At 53.7% G+C, this 20755-nt stretch overlaps 1 protein-coding gene across 4 annotated transcripts in view; it reads left to right on the top strand.

Annotated features, from left to right (window-relative positions):
- GRB10 (growth factor receptor bound protein 10) overlaps positions 1-20755 on the top strand; it is a 191044-nt gene that overhangs the window by 62522 nt on the left and 107767 nt on the right. For all 4 annotated transcript variants that reach the window (XM_082632732.1, XM_082632734.1, XM_082632733.1 and 1 more), the window contains one exon: positions 3646-3743. In XM_082632732.1, the coding sequence (XP_082488858.1) occupies positions 3646-3743 (98 nt within the window). The remainder of the gene's footprint in view (positions 1-3645; positions 3744-20755) is intronic.

Consider the following 20755-nt stretch of genomic DNA (forward strand, 5'->3'; position numbering starts at 1 on the left):
CGTGGCCGCAGTGAGGGGGGAAGGCAGAAGGCGTGTTTTGTTTTTTTTTTTTTTTGCTGTACGTGGGCCTCTCACTGTTGTGGCCTCTCCCATTGCGGAGCACAGGCTCCGGACGCGCAGGCTCAGCGGCCATGGCTCACGGGCCCAGCCGCTCCGCGGCACGTGGGATCCTCCCGGACCGGGGCACGAACCCGTGTCCCCCGCATCGGCAGGCGGACTCTCAACCACTGCGCCACCAGGGAAGCCCGGAGGCGTGTTTGTTGAAAGGGCTGGGGGGTGGGGAGGACGTGGCGGGTGCCGGGCAGTGGCCCATAGAATCGTCAGACCCACGCGGCCGTGTGTTTGCGGTGGGGAGGCCTACGGGGGCATCGTGGCATGATCCTGGGATCTTACAGCTAGTGGTTGGGGTGTTGTGTGTGTGTATTCGGAGATTTATTTTAAGGAATTGGCTCCGGTGAGGGTGAGGCCTGCAAGTCTGGGATCCGTGAGCAGGAGTTTGCTACATCCTCGAGGCCAGATTCCTTCTCCTCCAGGAAACCTCCATCTTCGCTCTTAAGGCCTCCAGCTGATGGCACGAGGCCCACCCCCACCATGGAGGGGACTTGCTTCAAGTCCAGTGTCTGCAGATGTTTCCACTTCTACCGAATGCCTTCAGAGCAACCCCCCATTGGTGTCTGGTTAAGGGGCTGGGTGGTGGAGTGTGGACAGACGGACACAGGAGACTAAACTGCCACAGGGGCGAGTGGCCTCAGGGCTGGAGGAGCCTGAAGGCCTGGGGGCTGCCGGTCCTGCGAAGGCTGCAGGGAGGCCACCAGCCTCACCCGTCCTGCCGTGGGGACAAAGCACCTCCGCCATCTCGTTACCATTGCCAGGTCTCTCCAGCCCAGCAGCCTCTCACGGGCCGTCCCTGTGTTTCTGTGCTGGTGATTTAAAGAGTCCCAGAGACCTAGCAGAAGACGTAACTGAGTGACAGTAAATGCTTCTCCTTGTAGCTGTGAGGACAGTTTGGTAGTGTTTTAATAATTTTGGGTCTGTATTAGTTTTCTAGGACTCCCATAATAAAGTATCATAGACTAGACGGCTTAAACAACAGAAATTTATTTTCCCATAGCTCTGGAGGCCAGAAGTCTGAGGTCAAGGTGTGGGCAGGGCTGGTCCCTCCTGAGGCCTCTCTCCTGGGCGTGTGGATGGCCGTCTTCTCCCCGGGTCCTCACATGGTCGTCCCTCTGTGTGTGTCTGTGTCTTCATCCCTTACGTTCGATCAGGACCCACGGTAATGTCTCATTTTGCCTTGATTACCGCTTTGAAGACCCTACCTTCAAATATGGCCACGTTCGGAGGTCCTGGAGGTTAGGGCTTCAACATATGAGTTTGGGGTGGGGTGTGGGGGACACAGTTCAGCCCATAACTGGATCTGACCTTGATTATTTTCGCCATCATGCTTGGTGGAATTAGTATCCCTAATTTTATGCCCTACCGAAGTCTTTCAGTTTTCCTCTGGGAAGCTTCTGAGTCTTTTATTTCTGAGTTCTAGAACACGGAGCCTGTGATGTGAGTTGAGGGAGAACTCTGAAATGTGAGGAGCCCTGTCCCGTGACGATCTCTGGTCTTTCCCGGTCTGTCCTCTGCGTCCCGCATGTCACCTTGTGCCGTTGTGCTTTAGCTTATCTTCTCTGTGGGCTGTTTGCGGTGCTTCTGGAGTTTCTCTCCCGTGGATTTAGTGCCCTGCAGTGTTGGTTCTGCTGGAACCAGCATCGGTTCATCTTGTCCTGAGCAGGTCCTTGTCTGTAGTGTTTCTTCCAGTCCCCTTTTTCCTGGTTTTTCTATTCTTTCATTGAGAGAAGCGAACCATTTTCTCAATTTTTCTTATTTTTCTCATAGTAAAGCTACTTCAGGGAAATAAACCTTTACAGGCCCCGGAAGGTAAGATTGGGAAACACCTTCTCAGCTGTGTTTCCCGGTTCACGCATCATCGAGGCTCTGGTTACTGTTCACTGAAACGCAGCCTCAGGGGTGAGCCGTCCCCTTGGAGGGGACACTGGATGCCTGCCTGTCCCCGTAGGGGCGGAGGGTGTCCCTCCAGGTAGCCCTGGACGTGGCAGGTGGCCCTTGTTGCTGTCTGGTTTTCTCCCCTCTGACAGGGTGATGCGGGTGGCCCCTGAGCCCCTTTGTGAGCCCTGCCTGCGTGGACACAGGCCCTGAAGAGCCAGGCGGTGTCTCTCTGCCGGTGCTTCCTGAGAGTGAGGCTGGGGGCTGCCCTGGAGAGAGTTCTGTTCCCAGGGAGCAAAGGGTTCATCTGTGGGGAGTGAGACCCAGAAGGGGCATCTGCAGCTCCGTGTGGCAGATGGAGGGACGGGTGTGAGCCCAGAGTGGACACTGACTGAGCTATCGTGGGTGGTGGTGATCGGTGAGGGACAATTCAGGGGGGCTTCCTGGAGGAGGTGATCCCTGAGCTCAGTCCTACAGGGTAGCAGGACTTAGCTGCTGATGGTGTTGAGAACAAAGCCTATGGGTGCAGAGGCTGGAGAAAGCCTCGCATGCTCAGGAGTTATGAATTGCTCAGGGCCGAGGGTCCAGGATGCCTCTGGGGTGGATTGTGACAGAGAATGTTAATGGCTGTTGCCACTGTGCCTGAGAATGTTCGTAATTCCGGTGATTTCTGAGAGAGAGGAATGGTGTGCGTGTGTGCGTGTGTGTGTGTGTGTGTGTAGCACACGAGGGGGCCCTTCATGACCACAGCACTGGTTCCTTTCTCTGCCTGGAATCCCCCCGACTGCGGTCCAGAGTGTGGCTTCTAACAGTCTCCTGTCCTCGTGGAAAGACATCTGGGGAAGGTCACATCATAGGTGGCCTCTTGTCTGTGAGTGTCAGGCGTGGCGTTTTTTGTGTCCAGAAACAAAGGGGTGATGGGTCCCCAGTCCGGACCAGGATGCTGTGCGGCCCACCCCTGCCCCCGTCCTCTGCATTTTGCGGGAGGTGGGGTTTGTTGGGTCGGCTCCGAAACTCTCACTGACTGCCTCGTACAGATCAGGTGTGTGGTTGTACCCCAGGAGATTCGGGAGGACGGCAGGACCTCCCTTCCCTGCCTGTCGGGGGCTCCTTGCAGGAGCCGAGTGTGCATCTTCACGGGGCTGATGTCGCCCCAGCCCTCCCGGGAGTCCGTGGCGGGTCCTAACGTCCATTCAGAGGCCCCGCCCATGAGTGCTGTTCCCAGGGTGGTGCCTGCAGGGAGCGCCTGGACCCTGTAGGTGGTGGTGCGGCGTCCACCGACGGTGGTTCCTCCCGGGCCGTGGCTGGTGGAGGCAGCATTTGCACGCGTCGTGCTCAGAGGACGCCGGCCACGCCCCACCACCCCGCGGTGCTTCTCTGGACTCAGGCGGTCTGCGTTGCCCACAGTCTCAGAAAGTCTTCGGGACGTTGACAACTGTGGATGGCCGTCCCCCTCGCCCCTCTGAGTGCCTCTGCCCCACGGGCCCTGTGACCACAGGTGGCTGCTCGAGGTTCTGGGCTTGGTGCCGGCCCCCTGGCGCCCCCAAAATCCGAGTGGTGTCTGGCGTCTCCTGCGCAGGCGCGTGGCCTGGGAGCCGCCGGCGAGCGGCGGGCCTTCCCTCTGGCCGGGCTTCTCACGGTCTGTCTTCATTCCAGGTGCCGCGGCCCCGTCCACGCGATTTGAAGACGTCAGGAAGGAACCGATGGCTTTAGCGGGCGGCCCAGATTCCTTTCTGCACCATCCATACTACCAGGTATGAGTGAGTGTGGCAGCGGATTCTGGCAGTGGCCTGGCCAAGGGCCGGGGGCACAAATGTAGCTCATCAGCTGACCGTCCATCACTAGCAGGTCAAGGAGGAAGTGCTGAGTGGGGCTGTGGACGCGCCCTTCAGCGCACAGACCAGGCACTTTCACACGGCCTTCCTTGCTTTGCTTGGAAGAGCTCATCATCACTGTGACCGCAGCGTCCTTTCCTGCAAGATTTGCATCGTAGTGCACACTTCCCTGCCGTGAAGCGGGCCCTGTGTTGTCCCCCGCTGGGCCCTGAAGCTCCAGATGGTGGGTGGGAAGGCTGGCGAATGTTGGGATTTCGAGCAGAGGCGTAGGGAGGAGAAGGTCCTCGGCCCCGCGGTGACCCGCCTGTCACAGGTGGAGCCCTTCCCACCCCTGTAGCATCAGGCAGGCGTTGTGGGACCGCAGGTTCACCTCCAGCCCTTCTGCATGGGCTGTTGGACGAGTTTCATCTGTAAGTGTCCTTTATCTCCTGGGGCAGGTTTTCGTTTGAGCTTTTTGCTTTACGGTGTAGACCGATGCGTTTGATCCTGAGATCTTTGGATTTGACAAGCGAATCTTGGTCTCTCCTTCTCAGCCTGTCAGCGTGTGAAGCCCTTGTACCACCTCTCTCTCGGCCTCTGTTTTTCCAGCAGGAGTCTTACGTTTTGAAGTCCCTTGATCTGATATTTGCACTTCTCTGAGCTTGCTTTTCTCTCCCTTCATCTGTGAAGTCTGTGCTTAGCTGCAGTGATGATAATTTGCCCATAGCATAGGGGCTGCAGAGAGGTGTCTTTTTAATTTTTTTGGTGTCAGAGAGAAAGAGGTCTTGGAAGAAAGCCTGGAGATTAGGAATAGCATTCACTGTGATTACTGGATTTGAGACTAAAGGCACAGTCAGTTTCAGGCGAGACAAGGGGGCTAAAACCTTCGCAGAGCCATGAAGTTTGCTGGTGGCCCCCAGCCTGTTCAGTGGGTGAGCGTTCTCCAGGTCCTGCCCTCTGCCTCCTGTGTGATCATTCTCTGGGTCTTAAAGAGGCCGTGGTTGCCTCACCCTGTCGATTGAAACTCCGTGATGCCGCTATGGGTCACGGGTTCAGCTCTCACTTGACCGCTTAGCTTCGGCTGGTTGTCACCCCAGCCTGCCAGCCTTACACTTGGCACCAGTGCTCCCAGGGAACTGCAGGGAGAACCTTCCCCAGGGAAGTGTGTCTGTAAGTTAGCTGAGCAGCATCCTCTTTGCTGGGCACAGAGTGAACCGTAAGGGCCAGATAGGACGTAGGGAAGGTTCCACCCCGAGGCCCTCTTAGCTCAACCCACTGGCATCTCAGATTTCCTCTGGTCCAGGCCGGGATGGCAGGAGTGCCAGCCATAGCCAGTGCCTGGCTTCGCGGACGTGTCAGGTGTTTGTAGTCGCCGTCCCAGTTGCCCAGGGCTCTTCCCAGGAGCCAGGAGGCCGCGGACACACGGTGGGCCCTGCCAGCGGAGCCTGTCACCCCAGGAGGAAGGGCTCCGTCATGCCGTGCCGCGGCTTTTGCAGGCACTGTTGCGCTCCTGCGGGAGTCCAGCAGGCGGGCTTGGCAGCTCTTACCCTCTGTTCCTGGAAAAATCAGCCGACAGTTCCAGAATTTCTCAGAACATGGGATGATTTACAATGCGTTCGGTCTTGAGTAATCTGCAGTTACAGCAAATAGATACATCTCCAAGTTTTTAGAGAGAAGAATTTCTTTGTAAGGTCGTCAGCCTACAAATAATGTTCTCATTCTAGCTGCTCACTCATCGCTGTGGCTTGGATTAGGGTTCAGTCAATGAGTCGCTGCTCAGTCGAGTTTGTTCTGGACGTAGAAGCACCAGAAGGATTTTGTGCATTTAATCACCCTGCTTCCTGCTTCAGGGTCAGAGGTAGCAGGTTGGTGGGGGGCATGGGGTGGGGGGCTGGGGGGGGTTGAACTACTTCACTGTTGGACTTAGGCTGTTCCTTTAAACTGTGATATTGTCCTGGTTCTGTGGCCTCGGGGGAAACCATGGGATGCCTCAGTGTCCCTGCTGGTGAACAAGGGTACACGGTGTCGTCAGGGTGCCGTGGGGATTGGGAGAAGGGTGTGGAAGTTACCCGGCACTGGGCCAGCCTGGTCTCAATCGCCCACCCAGAGTCGTTCCCTGTAATTCCTTGTTTTTTTTTTGTTATTTGTTTGTTTGTTTGTTTTGTTCTGTTTTGTTTCTTTTTGGCTGTGCGGTGCAGCTTGTGGGATCTTAGTTCTCCGACCAGGGATCAGACCCGGGCCCTCAGCAGTGAAAGTGCGGAGTCCTAACCGCTGGACCGCCAGGGAGTTCCTCCTTAATTCCTTGGATGTTGCTTGAACCCCAGCCAGGTGCCACCTGCAGTGTGAGCGCTGGGTGGCAGCTCTTCTCCAGCCAGCTGCTTTCCTGGGGCTCCTGACTCCTAGTCGGGGAGAGGGTCATGGGGAAACTGGCACATGAGATAGTTGTGAGTAATGATCATGATTCTCAAGCAAAGAAAATCTGACAGTGGGAGAGAGAGAGGCCAGGAAGTCAGGGAGACCCCCCTGGAGGGAGTGCCCAGAGCTGGGGGGCAGCACCCGGGCCGGGCTGGGACACAGCCTTTTCAGGGGCCAGAGGCCAGCATACCTGGCCTGAAGAGCCAGGGAGGGGTCTGGATTTCAGTTACTTAGGAAGGAGAGGTCTTTGGGGGTTTATAAATAGAGGCCTACAGCCCACTGTCTGCAGTTCTCAAACCCCCAAAGCTATGAACCAAGAAGTTTCTTCATGGCACACATCTTGCAGAATCTGACTCAACCTGTCGAACTGGGTCCCTCAGGTACATGGGGTTGGGGGGGGGGCGCTCGGTGACTTGGCCGCCCTGGACCCTGGGTCATCTTTCTCAAGTCAAGAACATTTTTATTTCCTAGCCATATCCTCCAGGGTTCTGATTGTGCACCTATTATGAGGTACATCTTGTTTCTTTATTATACATAAAATAGCATTCGCTATCCTTCAGACACACACACACACACACACAGAAAATAAAAATGAGTTCAGGTACAGACATTTGAGTAAAGTGTTGAACTGTGATGTAGAAACGAGATGCTTGTATGTAGGTTTGAGATTCAAACCTGTAGGTTTGAAACTTGAGATCGGTTGGTAAGGTTCCTGTCAGTCCTTAAAGATCTTGGGGGAGAAGGTGTCCAAGATCCCACCGACAAGAGGCAGTGGGTCTGAGATCCCGCGCGGCCCCTCGTGGCGTATGGAGAGGGGACGGCCCTCGGTGACAGCCTGCACACCCAGCCTCTTCGAGCCTAGCCTCCCCAAGAGAAGGCCGCTGTCCTGGCCTGCCTTGTGCAGGAGTGCAGTGGCTCCACCCTCGGCATCGGTGACATTGACAAGAGTCTGGAGGGTATGTCCCACTACAGGAAAAAACAAGTGGATTGTTGAAGGTCGGCTCCGGAGACTGCAAACTGCTCTGGCCAAGCGAACCGGGCGACCTGAGGTAGACCTCAGGGACCAGAGGAAGGCCTGGGCCGGAGGCGTGGCCTTCCTCGGATCATGGAGGAGACCAGTGGCGTGGAAGGAGAGGAAAAGGGGGAGACTGCAGCTGCCATCCGTGGCCGTAGGGGTCGAAGTGATGGAGAGGTTGATACCACAGCTTCTAGCATCCCAGAGCTGCAGCGCCAGAAAGGAAAACTCAGCAAGCGTCGACTCTTCTCTCACACAACGCGGCTTCGCTCATTCCAGATGCTTCGGGCAGTCTCCTTGGGTTAGGACCGCTGCAGCCGCCGATCCTGGGTGTTGAGCTATTTGACTGGTATCTTTGTGGAAGGAACCGAGGGGAGCTTAGTTCCTGAGGATGTGATAACGCAGGGAACGGATTCCTTGAAGGTGGCAACACCCAGCGCAGCCTCCTTCCCTCTGAAGGGTGAGTTAGCTGGCTCCAGCACCTTTGCCACTTCTCTTACCCAGGCCCGAGGCCAACCTCGGGAAACTAAGCCTGGGTCTATGCAGTCTGGGCACCTGGAATCTCCTATCAAGGGTCAAGGTTCAGAACAGCCTCAGGTCCAGCTTCAGCCGGAGGCTCAGCCCCATCCTCATCTTCAGGCTCATGAATGCAGTTTTTTGTGAATTTAAATTTATTTCTACCTATATTTTTAGGACCAGTCTCATTTTTTTTTTTTTTTTGCGGTACGCGGGCCTCTCACTGCTGTGGCCTCTCCCGTTGCGGAGCACAGGCTCCGGACGCGCAGGCTCAGCGGCCATGGCTCACGGGCCCAGCCGCTCCACGGCATGTGGGATCTTCCCGGACCGGGGCACGAACCCACGCCCCCTGCATCGGCAGGCGGACTCTCAACCACTGCGCCACCAGGGAAGCCCCAGTCTCATTTTTAATACGGGAAAAAAAATGTCTACAAAAAAAAACTCTTGTTTCTGCCATGTGAGGTTCCACAAGGTGCAGCTATAGAAAAGTGCTTGTCCGTTGAATAAAAACCACATTTGATAGAGGGGAAAAAAAGAAGATGACTGGCGAATCTTCAGATATTTAATCCAAATATTTATTTCTACTCTTATAGTTTTTTTTCCTGATTTCTGATTTGAAGATGCATCCGCTTGTATTAGAATCAAGCGTCGTGGACATTGTGCTGGCGATCCTGCCCCTCTGCAGCTCCATTGGCCAGCACAGGGCGACACGGCAGCCTTCCTGCGACAGCCCCTCTTCCCCTGCGTCCGTGTCTGTAACTTCATAAACTCTCTCAGCCCACGTCTCTGCAGGTTGCTTCCTTTGGCCCCATTTCAGTTGTGCATTCCTGAGCCTTCAGGCCAGGAGCCTCCCCTCGCAGGGCAGGGGTTGGCAAACCACAGCCTGGGGGCCAAATCCGGCCCCTGCCTGCTTTTGTAAATAAAGTTTTATTGGAACACGGCCATGTTCCTTCAGTTACCACCTCTCTGTGGCTGCTTTGGGGCCTCACCAGCAGAGTTGAGCAGCGGCTGGCCCTCTGCAGACCACCCCCTGCTTTAGGACACCTGTCAGTGCAGTGAGTGTGCTGGGTGGACAGGGGCCCAAGTGGGCCTCCTCGTGTCCGCTCCTCTCCTCCCTCATCGTGGGGACAGCAGGGACAAGACTCAGGGACAAGACAAGACCCGTGAGACCTCGATTGCCAGTCACACACAGCGTTGGGTCTTCGGTTGGGTTCACACCTGGTTCCTCCATCTCAGCAGCGTCTGAAGGAGCTGGGTGCTCTCATCCCTTACGGTCTGGACTTGGGCTCATTCTTTGGAATCGAATTCCATTCCCAGAGTTGGTCACGGTCATTTATCTTTTAGCCAAAGAGCCGTCCTGTGGCTTCTCCGTTTCTCATCTTATTCACCCATACTTCGGCAGAGAGACATTTTCATTGGGCTTCGTTCTCTTCAAGAAATTTGTGGACAGTTCCTCCCACTCGTCATGGTAGGGGGAGACGGATGCCAAGATCAGTTGAGACATCACTTTTTTATTTTTATTTTTATCTTTTTATTGAAGTGTAGTTGACTTACAATGTTGAGTTAATTTCTGCCGTACAGCAAAGTGACTCAGTTATACATATGTATGCATTCTTTTTTTTAATATTCTTTCCCATTACGGTTGATCACAGGATATTGAATATGGTTCCCTGTGCTGTACAGTAGGACCTTGTTGTTTATCCATTCTATATGTAATAGTTTGCATTTGCTAACCCCAGACTCCCAGTCCATCCCTCCCCCACCCCCTTCCCCCTTGGCAACCACAAGTCTGTTCTCTATGAGACATCACTTACTTTTATGAGACTCTTCCAGTACATAGGATCTTCACCTAAAGCAGTTTCGCAAATCATTCAAGATTATTTCTGAATTTAGTAACAACCACTGTTTAATAGAGGTGTTTTGCGCAGTGAAGCTGGCAATTGATGAATGCATTGACAACACGTTCTTCGTGACTGGACGCCTTTTAGGTTCTCTGTATGTGCCTTGCTTACAGTGTCACTGTGAGAATGAAAGTCACTTATGTCGAGCCCCTGGCCTTGTCTTGGCACATAAACAAACCTCATTAAGTGGGGACTGTTATTTTGATACACGACGTGAGCTGCTGATTTGTTAGAGTGTAGATTCTTTTTTAGCAGTAGAATTCGTAAGTGATTTTTTTGTGATGCCTCTGTCACTTCAAGGTTATAATCTTTTCAAGTCTTTGAAATCACTGTAGAAAATTCACTTCAAAAGGAGGGCTCCCCTGGTGGCACAGCGCTTAAGAATCCGCCTACCAATGCAGGGGACACGGGTTTGAACCCTGGCCCGGGAGGATCCCATGTTCCGCGGAGCAACGAAGCCCATGCGCCACAACTACTGAGCCTGCGCTCTAGAGCCTGTGAGCCACAACTACTGAGCCCGTGTGCCACAACTACTGAAACCCACGTGCCTGGAGCCCGTGCTCCACAACAAGAGAAGCCACCGCAGTGAGAAGCCTGCACACTGCAACGAAGAGTAGCCCCTGCTCACCGCAATGAGAGAAAGCCCACGCGCAGCAACGAAGACCCAACGCAGCCAAAAATAAATAATTAAAATAAAAATTAGAAAAAAATAGATGATACTTGGTTTGGGTAAACATTTTCTCCCTGATGTGACAAACTGTAGTCATTTGGTTTTATTTATTGGAATCCTGGATGGTCAGTGACGTGTTAGGAAACAGCACATGAGTTTACATTTTCTGTCATTTGTGGAATCAGTTGAACGCCCTTTTCTTTAAACACTGGGCGTCACGTGGCTGATTTGTTCATTCCCTTCGTGTTCTGGGAATGATGGGCCGACCGTGGCTGGATGTTGGGATCAAGATGCAGGAGGAGGGAGCCCTGCCTTGGGAGACTCCCAGCCCTGGTGGGACAGACAAGCAGAGGAAACACAGACCATCAGCCTCAGCCGTGAGCTTGGTGAGGGGGGCCAGCGGGGACCCCGCATCGTTTCTTGATGGAACCCGTCGCTCCCCACTCAGTGGAGATCGGCTGGTGGGGAGAAGATTCAGCACTTCTGGATCCTCGACTTGGGTTCTCCGATTTTACCCTCCACCAGCCCTCAGAGGTGGGACCTTCATACCTTTGTGATACCCATTTTACAGGTGAGAGAACCAAGCCGCTAACTACGTGCTGGTTGGCATGCCAGGGACTTCACTTGGATTTTCCTAAGTAGGAATCTTCCCACAACCCTTCATGTTCTCCCCTTTTTAGATGAGAATAGCAAGGCAGACCAAGCCCATTTCCCCTACCAGGTACCAGGTGTGTTTTTCTTAACGTTTGTATTTGTGGAGGATGTGAGTGTTTACATTGTCGGGACCACATGGGTCCTGCTCTCCTCAGAGCCTTGCGATGAAGCGTTGTGCTTGTGTCCTGGGATTCTGCACTCACTGAATTTCCTTGATCCTAAAGTGCCATGGGATAAAGGGTCAGTTTTAGTTTTATTTTATTTTATTTTTCTTTGCAGTATGCGGCCCTCTCACTGTTGTGGCCTCTCCCGTCGCGGAGCACAGGCTCCGGACGCGCAGGCTCAGCGGCCATGGCTCACGGGCCCAGCCGCTCCGCGGCACGTGGGATCTTCCTGGACCGGGGCACGAACCCGTGTTGCCTGCATCGGCAGGTGGACTCCCAACCACTGCGCCACCAGGGAAGCCCCAAAAGGGTCAATTTTAATGACAACTTTTCATTCAAAATAAAGATTATCATGTATAATCCTTAAATGTGGATAGGTTGGAAAGTGTTTAAATTTCAAAATTGTTAAAATGGGGGCGTGTCTTAGAATCAGTGAAATACTACAAGTAAGTACATATAAATGAAAATTTTAAAAGTATACATTTCTTATTGGAGAGGGACAGACTTGCTGTATCCTGAATGCTTTTGTTTGTATTGACTAAATACTTCTGGAAGAGTGTGGGCTTGAGGTCTTGGATTTCTTCTGAAGTATCACAGCTATATTTATGGAGTTCCTTCTCTGTGTTCCGTTCTGCCTCTGATACCGTGGCAAGCACCGTGCGTAGGTTAGGCATCTGTTTCTTTTCGGGGGACCAAGGCTTGCAGGTGCTGGCAACTCCCAGGTCACGCGGCTGGTACCCGGTAGCTCAGGCTGGGGCCTGTGGGCCGGGTCTCCCCATCCTGTCCCTTGGCTTCTCCTGGGCGCCCTGTGCTTGGCTGGGTGTGATGCCGGCCGGCAGGCCGATCAGTCAGTTGGGGACCGGACTTAATTAATGCTCTGTCTAGTAAGGTTTCATTGCTACAGCGGGGGCAGGACTTGGGGCCAGCCGAGTGAGAGCGGGGGCAGGGAGAGGGCAGGATCCGCTTGTGGAATGGTGACTCGGGCCCTGGGCTCCTGGTGGGCTGCTCAGCGTCCTGGCAGCCTGGCTTCTGTTGACAGCCACTCCCCTGACTCACGTTTATTGCTTTCATGTGACAGGGCCTGCAGACCTGCGCTTGCCCTTTCCGGTGTCAGCTGAGTTCTGACTGTCATCTGCGTCATCCCTTGGGGCCTGGGCGGTCCTGCGTGGTCCGGCCGCTGGCCGTCGGGGCCCCTGTGCACCCTACCTTCTGCACACGTCCAGGCGGGCCCCCGGGTCTCAGGTTAACGCTCCCGCTTTGCAGGCAAGGAGGCTGGACCTTCTAAGGGAGGTGGACGGGGCTCGTGGTTTGCCCGTCACAGACCTGAGCTCCACCTGCTGTGCTGTCCTCATTGACGCGGCCGTCTTCTGCCCACGCGACCTCCACGCTCAGCCCTGAGTTGTGTCTCACCTGGGCCCGGCCCGCGTGGAGGCTCTGCCCTGTTTCCCAGAAGCAGGGTGGCCCTGTTGGAAGCTGGGGTGCCCAGGGCTTGCCCGTGCCTTCGGCTCTGGGTTTGAAAGTGTGCTCTGGCTGTTGCGGGGAGACCCCGCTCCCCGCCTCCCCAGGGGTGTCCTTCCCGGGGCCGCAGGTCAGAGGCCGTGCTTGTCTCCTGTTTGTGGGCCTGTTTGGTGGACGGCGGCTGGTGTGGGGGCCAAGGCTGCAGGCGCAGAGCCTCTGGGGTGATTTCTGTGCTCTCTGAAGACGGGGTCACGGGCGGGGCCCTGTCACCGTGTTGTAATATCTGATTATGGCCCGTCGTGCACGCAGTGGTCCTCTTAACGACTGGTTAGATTTGGAGATGAAGCAGGATGTGTCTTGGAGGTGATGGGGTGACGTGGCACTTTCTTGGCTGCTCTGGGCGCTGGAGAACTTCCTTTTCACTCGGCTGCAAAGGGATGAATAAGCTGGATCCTTTCTGCAGGTGTGCACTGGACGGGCAGCTGGAGGACAGGGGCAGGTCGTGATCACGCAGAAAATGTTTCAATGGACGGAAACTTCGCAGCTGCAACTGCTTTTCAAAAATGGTACATTTTTGGAGAAGGAGGACCTGAAAATTACTCCTTTTATTAAAGCATATGGAGTAATTTCAACACGAGCTTCTTGACTCTAATTTCCTGTTTAAGCGTTTGGTCTTTATAGTCGCAGCTAGGTTTCAGTGATATTCGGTGCCGTCTTTAGCTCATACTGAGTCTCACAGTGGCCTGCCTGGGTCCTTGTACTGTTCCTGGCTACTTCTTCCTCTTTGGGCAAAGTGTCCTCTGCGTCCTGGGCCTGCCCTGCAGTTATTAACCCAGCAACGATCTTCATATACAGTAAACACTCACTTTGGCACTTTCCCCAGAACACGCTAAATATTTATGCATGTTCGAGGGAGACCATGAGAATGTGGCCACTGGTCCTTTAAAAATTATTATTATTATTATTTTATTAACTAGGCAGAAATCAAAAGAAAAGTGTTTCTGAAGTTACTATAATTGAAGGCTACCATTATTATCAACATCTATGAGATTCTCCTCTAATTGATCTTTTTTTTTTTTTTTTTTTTTTTTTGCGGTACGCGGGCCTCTCACTCTGTGGCCTCTCCCGTTGCGGAGCACAGGCTCCGGACGCACAGGCTCAGCGGCCATGGCTCACGGGCCCAGCCGCGCCACAGCACGTGGGATCTTCCCGGACCGGGGCACGAACCCGCGTCCCCTGCATCGGCAGGCAGACTCTCAACCACTGCGCCACCAGGGAAGCCCTCCTCTAATTGATCTTTAAGGAAAGATCTTACTGAATTTTCTGTCACTGTGCTTTAGTTTTTCTGGAAAGGTGGTGGACATCTGACATTTTTTTTTCTGGCCTTCAGCCTTTGGGGAGTTCTGGGCTTGCTGAGATGTAGGAAGTTCTGTGAAGGTTTTCAGTCCTGCCCTGGCTGCTGGAGATGGGGAGGGGAAGGCTGTCTCCACCAGCTGCTTCCAGGTGCCTGGGAACTTGCTCAGGAGAAAGGGACTGGGCTTAAAAAATAAATTAAAAAAAAAAAAAACGCAAAAGGAGCATAAGCTCATAGGAAAAACACGTCATTATTGTTGGTAGAAACTTCCAAAGTAGGACGGAAACGTAAGAAGCTGCATCTGACATTTATTTCACAGGGAAAGCGGCATCTACTGTGGTTGTTAAGGATGGTCACGATCAAGATGAAGATATTGAACGCACTTTGCCCAGGCTGCCACCAGTACCTAGGCAGAGGTCCTTGGTCCATATTGCCCTTGACACCTGGGCCTTCCGCCCTCCAGTCTTTGCTCGAGGCCCCTTTTCAGAGAGCGAGGTCCTTTAAATCGCAGTTTCCTCTCCTGCTTACTCTGCTGCAGGCTATTCTTTTATTATTCCATGGCCCCGTCCTCTTAAATTATAAATAAATAAATTGCATAGTATGTTTAGTGCTTACTATCTGTTTTCTGCAGACGAAAGGACAGGGTCTCTGCTGTAAGCACTAATGTGCCTGCCTTATACTAGAAGCTTGGTGCGTTTATGTTGAATGGGTGAGTCTCTTTGAAGATCAGCTATATTTCTCTGATCCGTAGGTGACCCGGTGGTGGGGCACCCCCCTCTGAAGCACTGTGATTGCTGGCCTGGTCACTGTGTCACCCTGGGGAGGATTCTCTCGTCCCGCGTGAGCCTAAAGACATTGATCACTAATTGTAGGCTTCTTTTCTTTGGTTTGGCAAGCTTTCTTGTACCGAGAGCTGTGAAAGGCAGTTTCTGCTTTCAGGGTTTCCAGGGCTGATCGTCAGGGTGGGTCTGTTATGTTTCGGGGTCCCAGTGAAGTGGGTGTTGATGCATTTACGAAAACTTCTTAAGGAGCAAGTTCTCGGACTGAACTAGGGGCACAGTGCGAGGATTGAGGGCGCAGTCTCGGGGTCCCTGGGCTTGTCCTCTGTCTCGCATCCTGGGGTGTGACATGTGCAGGACTCTCACGTCTTGGCTTCTCCCCGAGCCGGCGGTTCAGGGTGAGCTGTGGCACGGCCTGGGTTCGTATGCTGCTGTGGCCACACGGAGAGCGTGGGTGGGCGTGGGGTTAGGAGGCTGGTCTCCGGGCTGGGGGCTGGTTAGAGTGTGGATTAGGAAGGGTCTGAGGCTTCCTCTTGTGTCTGGTGTAGGCACTGAGCTGAAGGGTGCCTGAGTGGCCTTCACTAAAGTGTTTCTGGGTTTCCATTGCTGTATCTTCATGGGGGCTCTGCTACCCCAGACCACCCCAGCCCTCGGTGGGAGGGAGTTTCCCAGTGTGTCCTTGGAGATCAGACCTCGGGATGGAGGGAGGGCGGGGGAGGGGTGCAGCATCTGATCTGCTGTTGATCCCATTGGTGTATGTCTCCTCTCCAGAGGCTGGATCTGGTCACTGTGTATCTTTCATTTTTTTTTTACTTATCAGGTCATGCTTTCCTTTCCCTTCCTGAACACGTGGAAAATATATATATATATATATTTTTAAAATAAATTTATTTATTTTATTTATTTATTTTTGGCTGCATTGGGTCTTTGTTGCTGTGCACGGGCTTTCTCTAGTTGCGACGAGCGGGGGCTACTCTTCGTTGCAGTGTGGGCTTCTCATTGCGGTGGCTTCTCTTGTTGCGGAGCACGGGCTCTAGGTGCACTGGCTTCAGTAGTTGTGGCGCGCGGGCTCAGTAGTTGTGGCGCGTGGGCTGATTTGCTCTGCGGCATGTGGGATCTTCCAGGGCCAGGGCTCGAACCCGTGTCGCCTGCAATGACAGGCAGATTCTCAACCACGGCACCACCAGAGAAGCCCACATGGAATATGTTTATCCCAGTTGTTTTAACACACCTGTCTTCTCGTTTTATATTCTTTGACATTTCTAGGTCTGTTTCTCTTGGTTGATTTCTCTTATCATTATGGGTCTGATTTTCATTTCATGCCTGGCAGTTTTTGATTGGATGCTAGATGTGAATTTTACATGCTTGAGAGCTGGCTTTTTTTTCTTTTTCTTTTTGTGGGTGTTCCTTTAAATATTTGGGAGATTTGTTACAGGAGCAGTTAGGCTTCTTGGAAACAGTTTGCTCCTTTTGAAGCCTGCTTTTAAACTTTGTGAGCTGGGCCTAGAATAACTTTAGAGCTAGGCCTAATTTGCTCTCACTATTAAGGCAAGACCCTTCTGAGGACTCGATTCATCGTCTCGTGTGTAAGGCGGTTTCCCACGTGGCTGCTATGAATGCAGCCTTCGTCCTGCCCTGTGCGAGCCCTGGGGCTTGTTCTGCCTGCTTCTTTCTGGTGGTTCTTTCCTGGCCTTGGTAGCTTCCTCGTGTGCCTGCACTAGGGCACCCCCTGCATGTCTCTAAGGCCCTCCTCCATGCCACATCCCCCTCTCTGCCCCAGCCTCCCTGAACTTTGAATTCCACCTCCTTAGAAGGACCCCCAGATGCTGCCTGAGACGCCTTCCTTGCACTGCAGATTGGAAACTCTCTGGGGCCCTCGATGGGGGGGCCCTGTAAGATCTCCCCGCATCTGTTTCCCCTCTCTCGGGAGTGCTGTCCTGTGCTGCCTGGTGTCCAGTGTATGAAAACCACTTCAATTTTTGGTTATTTAAGAAGAGAGGGTACATGCAATCCCTGGTATTCTATCTTGGCTGGAAGCACAGAAGTCCCCATAATATTATTTCAACCATGGTTCTAGGAATAAATTAGCCTCAGAACATTTGTATGTAATATATAGAATGAGCTTTGGAGCTGAAAAGAAGTACAGAGGTCACGTGGTACAAAGACCTCACATCATAGATGACGAAACAGGCACAGTGAATGCAGTTATTTGCTCAGGATCAGAGAGTTTGTCACAGCGGCGATTTATGTGTTTGGCTCGTGTCACAATAAGGTTTTTCATACGCGAAGGACACGGTGCACAGCTTCTTGGAGCCCGTGCTGAGGTTGGGACCCCGAAGTCCCACAGGGGCAAGCAGACCTTCGACGGAGAACCGAGTGTGCTGTGCCCTGGGATCTGAGCTGCTGCTCTTTCCACGCCCCCCGCCCCTTTTTTTTTTCACGAAAGTGTAGTTGATTTACGATCTTGTGTTCGTTTCAGTTGTACGGCAAAGTGGTTTAGTTACACATGCTTTTATGTATATATGTGTGTGTGTATATATATATATATATATATATACTTTTTCAGATTCTTCTCCATTATAGATTATTACAAGATATTGAGTATAGTTCCCCGTGCTATACAGTAGGTCCTTGTTGCTTTGTCTTGGCCACTTGCTTTGCACAAAGCTCCAAGGAACATAGCCTCAAGGGAACATCACCTGACCTGTCAGCGATGAGGGGGGGACCCTTCACCATGCTTCTGGAAGCTCATACCTGCCCTCTGAGGAGCTATCACACCTGGTCCAGGTGCTGTGTGGGGACCCAGGTGGGATGCGCTGGGGACCCAGCTTCCCTCGGTCTGACTCCAGATTCTCGGCCGGGGGCTGCCGGTCACCCCTGGCCTCGTGCCCTCTGCTCGCCAGAGGGACGTGGAAACAAGGAAGAGCCACCCCGGGGTTACATCATATTAAACCCTGGGGCCCTTTCCTAGTCCACCAGGGCAGTGAGAACCCTTTCCAAGTTCTGAGATGGTTGTTGAGAAAGTTCAGGGAAGCGACGCCTGTCCTCACCCTGCTGACTGGGGGCAGGGAGTCCGGGGCCGGCGCTCTGCTGGGAGGGTGGCCCCGCCGCGGCTGATCCCTGAAGCACCCGGTGCCCGGTGCGTGCCTGTGGGGCTGGTAGACGCGGGGGTAGGGCTGGGGTGCCGCGGGGGCAAGCGGGGAGCTTTGTGCTGAAGGACTCCGGCTCTCCTAACCGCACTGCCCTGTGTGCCCCACCGGGGGTGGTGTCTCAGGACTGGCTCCCCACTTTAGACGAGGAAGCTGAGGCTCGGGGTGTAGGGGGTTGTCGCCCGGCCAGTGCGCCTGGATGTTGAACCCCCCTCCCCGACTTCCACGCTGGGCTCTCATCAGCTTGTGCCTCTGCCTTGTCAGCCAGCCTCAGTACTCGGCCCTTTTCAGTTGAGGTCCTCGTGTAGCTGGGTGACCGGACTCCCTTCGCCTCCTGGAGGCATTCAGCCCGTGGCTGGCGTTTGGCCTGGTCCTTGAGGCTCCCTGAGACTCAGTGCGGGCAGTCCCCTTCTGTGACGGGGGAGGGTCCAGGGAGGGGGGACCAAGATCCACTTCCAGAAGGTGGAGTCCTGGTTGGCCAGAGTGCCCCGGGGACAGAGTCAGAACACATTTGACTCCGTTCGGAAGTGTGCTGTTTGCTTCTCAGATTGCTGTGGCACCCTGTGCTGCATTTGGTCCAGGGTGCTTTAGAGGGCGGACGTCCTCTCGTTTCCCAGACAAGTCCCTGTAGAGCCTGAAGCTGACCCAGGCGCCGTGTGCTGGCCCAGCTGACAAGTGGACGTTGTGTTAGCCCATTAGTTGTGTTAGTGGATGTTTGGTCTGTATTCATTTTCCTCTTCTCAAGGGAGGAGGGTCCCAGGGAGCACACCGAGCGGGCGGTAGGACGAGCGGGCCCTCCTGGCCTGTCTGCCTCTGCTGCTCACGCGTTTGTTCCGCTACCAGCGTCCCCTCCCCCGGCCGTCTCGTAGAGGGGCCGTGATGCAATGTCACGCCTGCCCCAGCGGGATCGGCTGCAGGGCGTGCCCAGCCGGGGGGCGGGGCCTTCGGTACTTGATGGGCCAGGTCACGTCCACAGCCGTGCTCCGTGCTTCGTCTGGACTGAACCCCTGCTGTCCTGTCACGTGGGCTGAGTGACCAGGTCATCGGGAAAGGGCTGCCTCGCCCTGACTCACTGGTCCCTCCCGAGGGGGGAGAGAAGAGGCCAGGATGCAGACGGCCGGGTGTTGCTGAGAACCAGTGACCCAGCCGAGGGTTTTCTTCCGGGAGAGCCTGAGGTATCTCACATGGCCTCTGGCTTCTAGTCTGCATCGAGAGAGTTCCGTGGGCCCCCGCGGGCAGCCGGGACACCCACGGCAGGGTTTATGACAGGACCCACCAGCTCGGCTTAAGATCAGTAAGTTAGTAACTTGGGAAAACCTTCAGCCTCACAGGAAGGCAAGAACATGGAAGTAGAGTGAGTGGCACAGGGACCCCTGTGCTGTCGTTTCTAAGCGGGCTGTTTGTGACGCCACGTTTCTGGGTAGTTCCTACTTCACCGGCTTGAGATGTTTGGCTGCTTCTCTGAGCCACAGTAATTGTTTTGGCAGGAATTCCCACCTTTCCGTAGCTCCTAAGACACAGACCCCTTGTAAAAGTGTACGGTCGTGAGACTGGTGGTGGTTGCCGGCCACCGGCCTCCCCGTCCCACCTCCGAGTGACAGCTACCCCGTCTGTGAAGCGAAACCTGGCCTTTGCTGTTAGTCACCCAGCCCTTGTTCTGAGTTGTACGCACTGTGTTACCTCTCCTTGTGTTATTTACAGGTTAACTTACATCCATACTTAAGGACTGAGGTATAGTCAGAAGCCCTCAAATACTGTAAGAGTTACTTTTTCCTTTGAGGGCCGGAGAGGAGATGGGCGGGGTCCTGGATCAGGGTGTAGTCAGGTGGGCAGAGACCCACTGTGACTGATGTGAGGAAGGGGTTCACGGGGGGCATCTTCCTCTTTTGGAGAAAAGTTTCTTGTACTTAGAGATGGTCCATGTGTTTGCAAGTCAGAGTCCATAGCCTGTATTCATACAACATAACTAGAATGTATTCTTACCCTCACTCCTTGAGCCGGGAGGGCTGGCGTGGTAAGTTTTCCTTTCTCTTGATGAAGTAAAATCCATATCTTACGGCAAGGGAAGAAAAATTTAAACATAAAGCTTCCTTTGCCCATTTGGTCCTCGTCCCCCACGTTTACTGTGGGTTGTGCATCTGCAGTAACCAGACCTCCTTAGGAGATGACACTCCTTCATCTCCTCAAGGGTCACTACTCTTTAGGAGATAACCTTCTTTCTTCATCTTGTGAGGGGCCACGAAGACCCGTGACCCACTACTCACTTCGTACGTGTAGATCTGGGTCGTGTACACTGTCAGTAACAGGCCGTTTGACGGGTAACCCTTTGTCCAAAAACGTATGTAACCTTGCTTTGACCTCTGACAGGCGGCACAGTCCTCAGCGCTTTCTGAAGGACCGTCTCCCGGGTTACAGTCCTCAGGTTGGCTCAAATAAAAGTTTCCATTTCTTTCTTAGATCGACTGTTGATTAATTTTTTCGGTGGATACTCTCATCACAGGTTCCTGGACCCAGGTGAAGCCAAGTGTGTGATTTGGTTTTAGGGTTACTTGGGTGAATACCTCTTGTTGTCTGTGCTCTTCCATAGAATAAACAGGCCGAGTGTCACCTGGGGCAAAACACGGCTCTAGGTCATTTATTATGAGTGTTATTTCCATTGGGGGCAGGGGCTAGTTTTGCAGACCTTTGCACCCGGCAAAACGTGGAGTGCTGAGACTGCAGATGTTGTCAAGTTCTCTGATGTTTCGGGACTTTGCGTGGTTGGTTAGTAGCTTGTGTGGCACCCGTAGCTCAGTACTGGTGAGAATGCCTCCTCCTACGGGGTCACACAGTATCTAGCCATGGTGCTGGGGGCCAGTCCCCTTCCGTCTCGTCTGT

Source organism: Mesoplodon mirus (assembly GCF_964341445.2).
Source record: "Mesoplodon mirus genome assembly, chromosome: 9".
NCBI lineage: Eukaryota > Metazoa > Chordata > Mammalia > Artiodactyla > Ziphiidae > Mesoplodon > Mesoplodon mirus.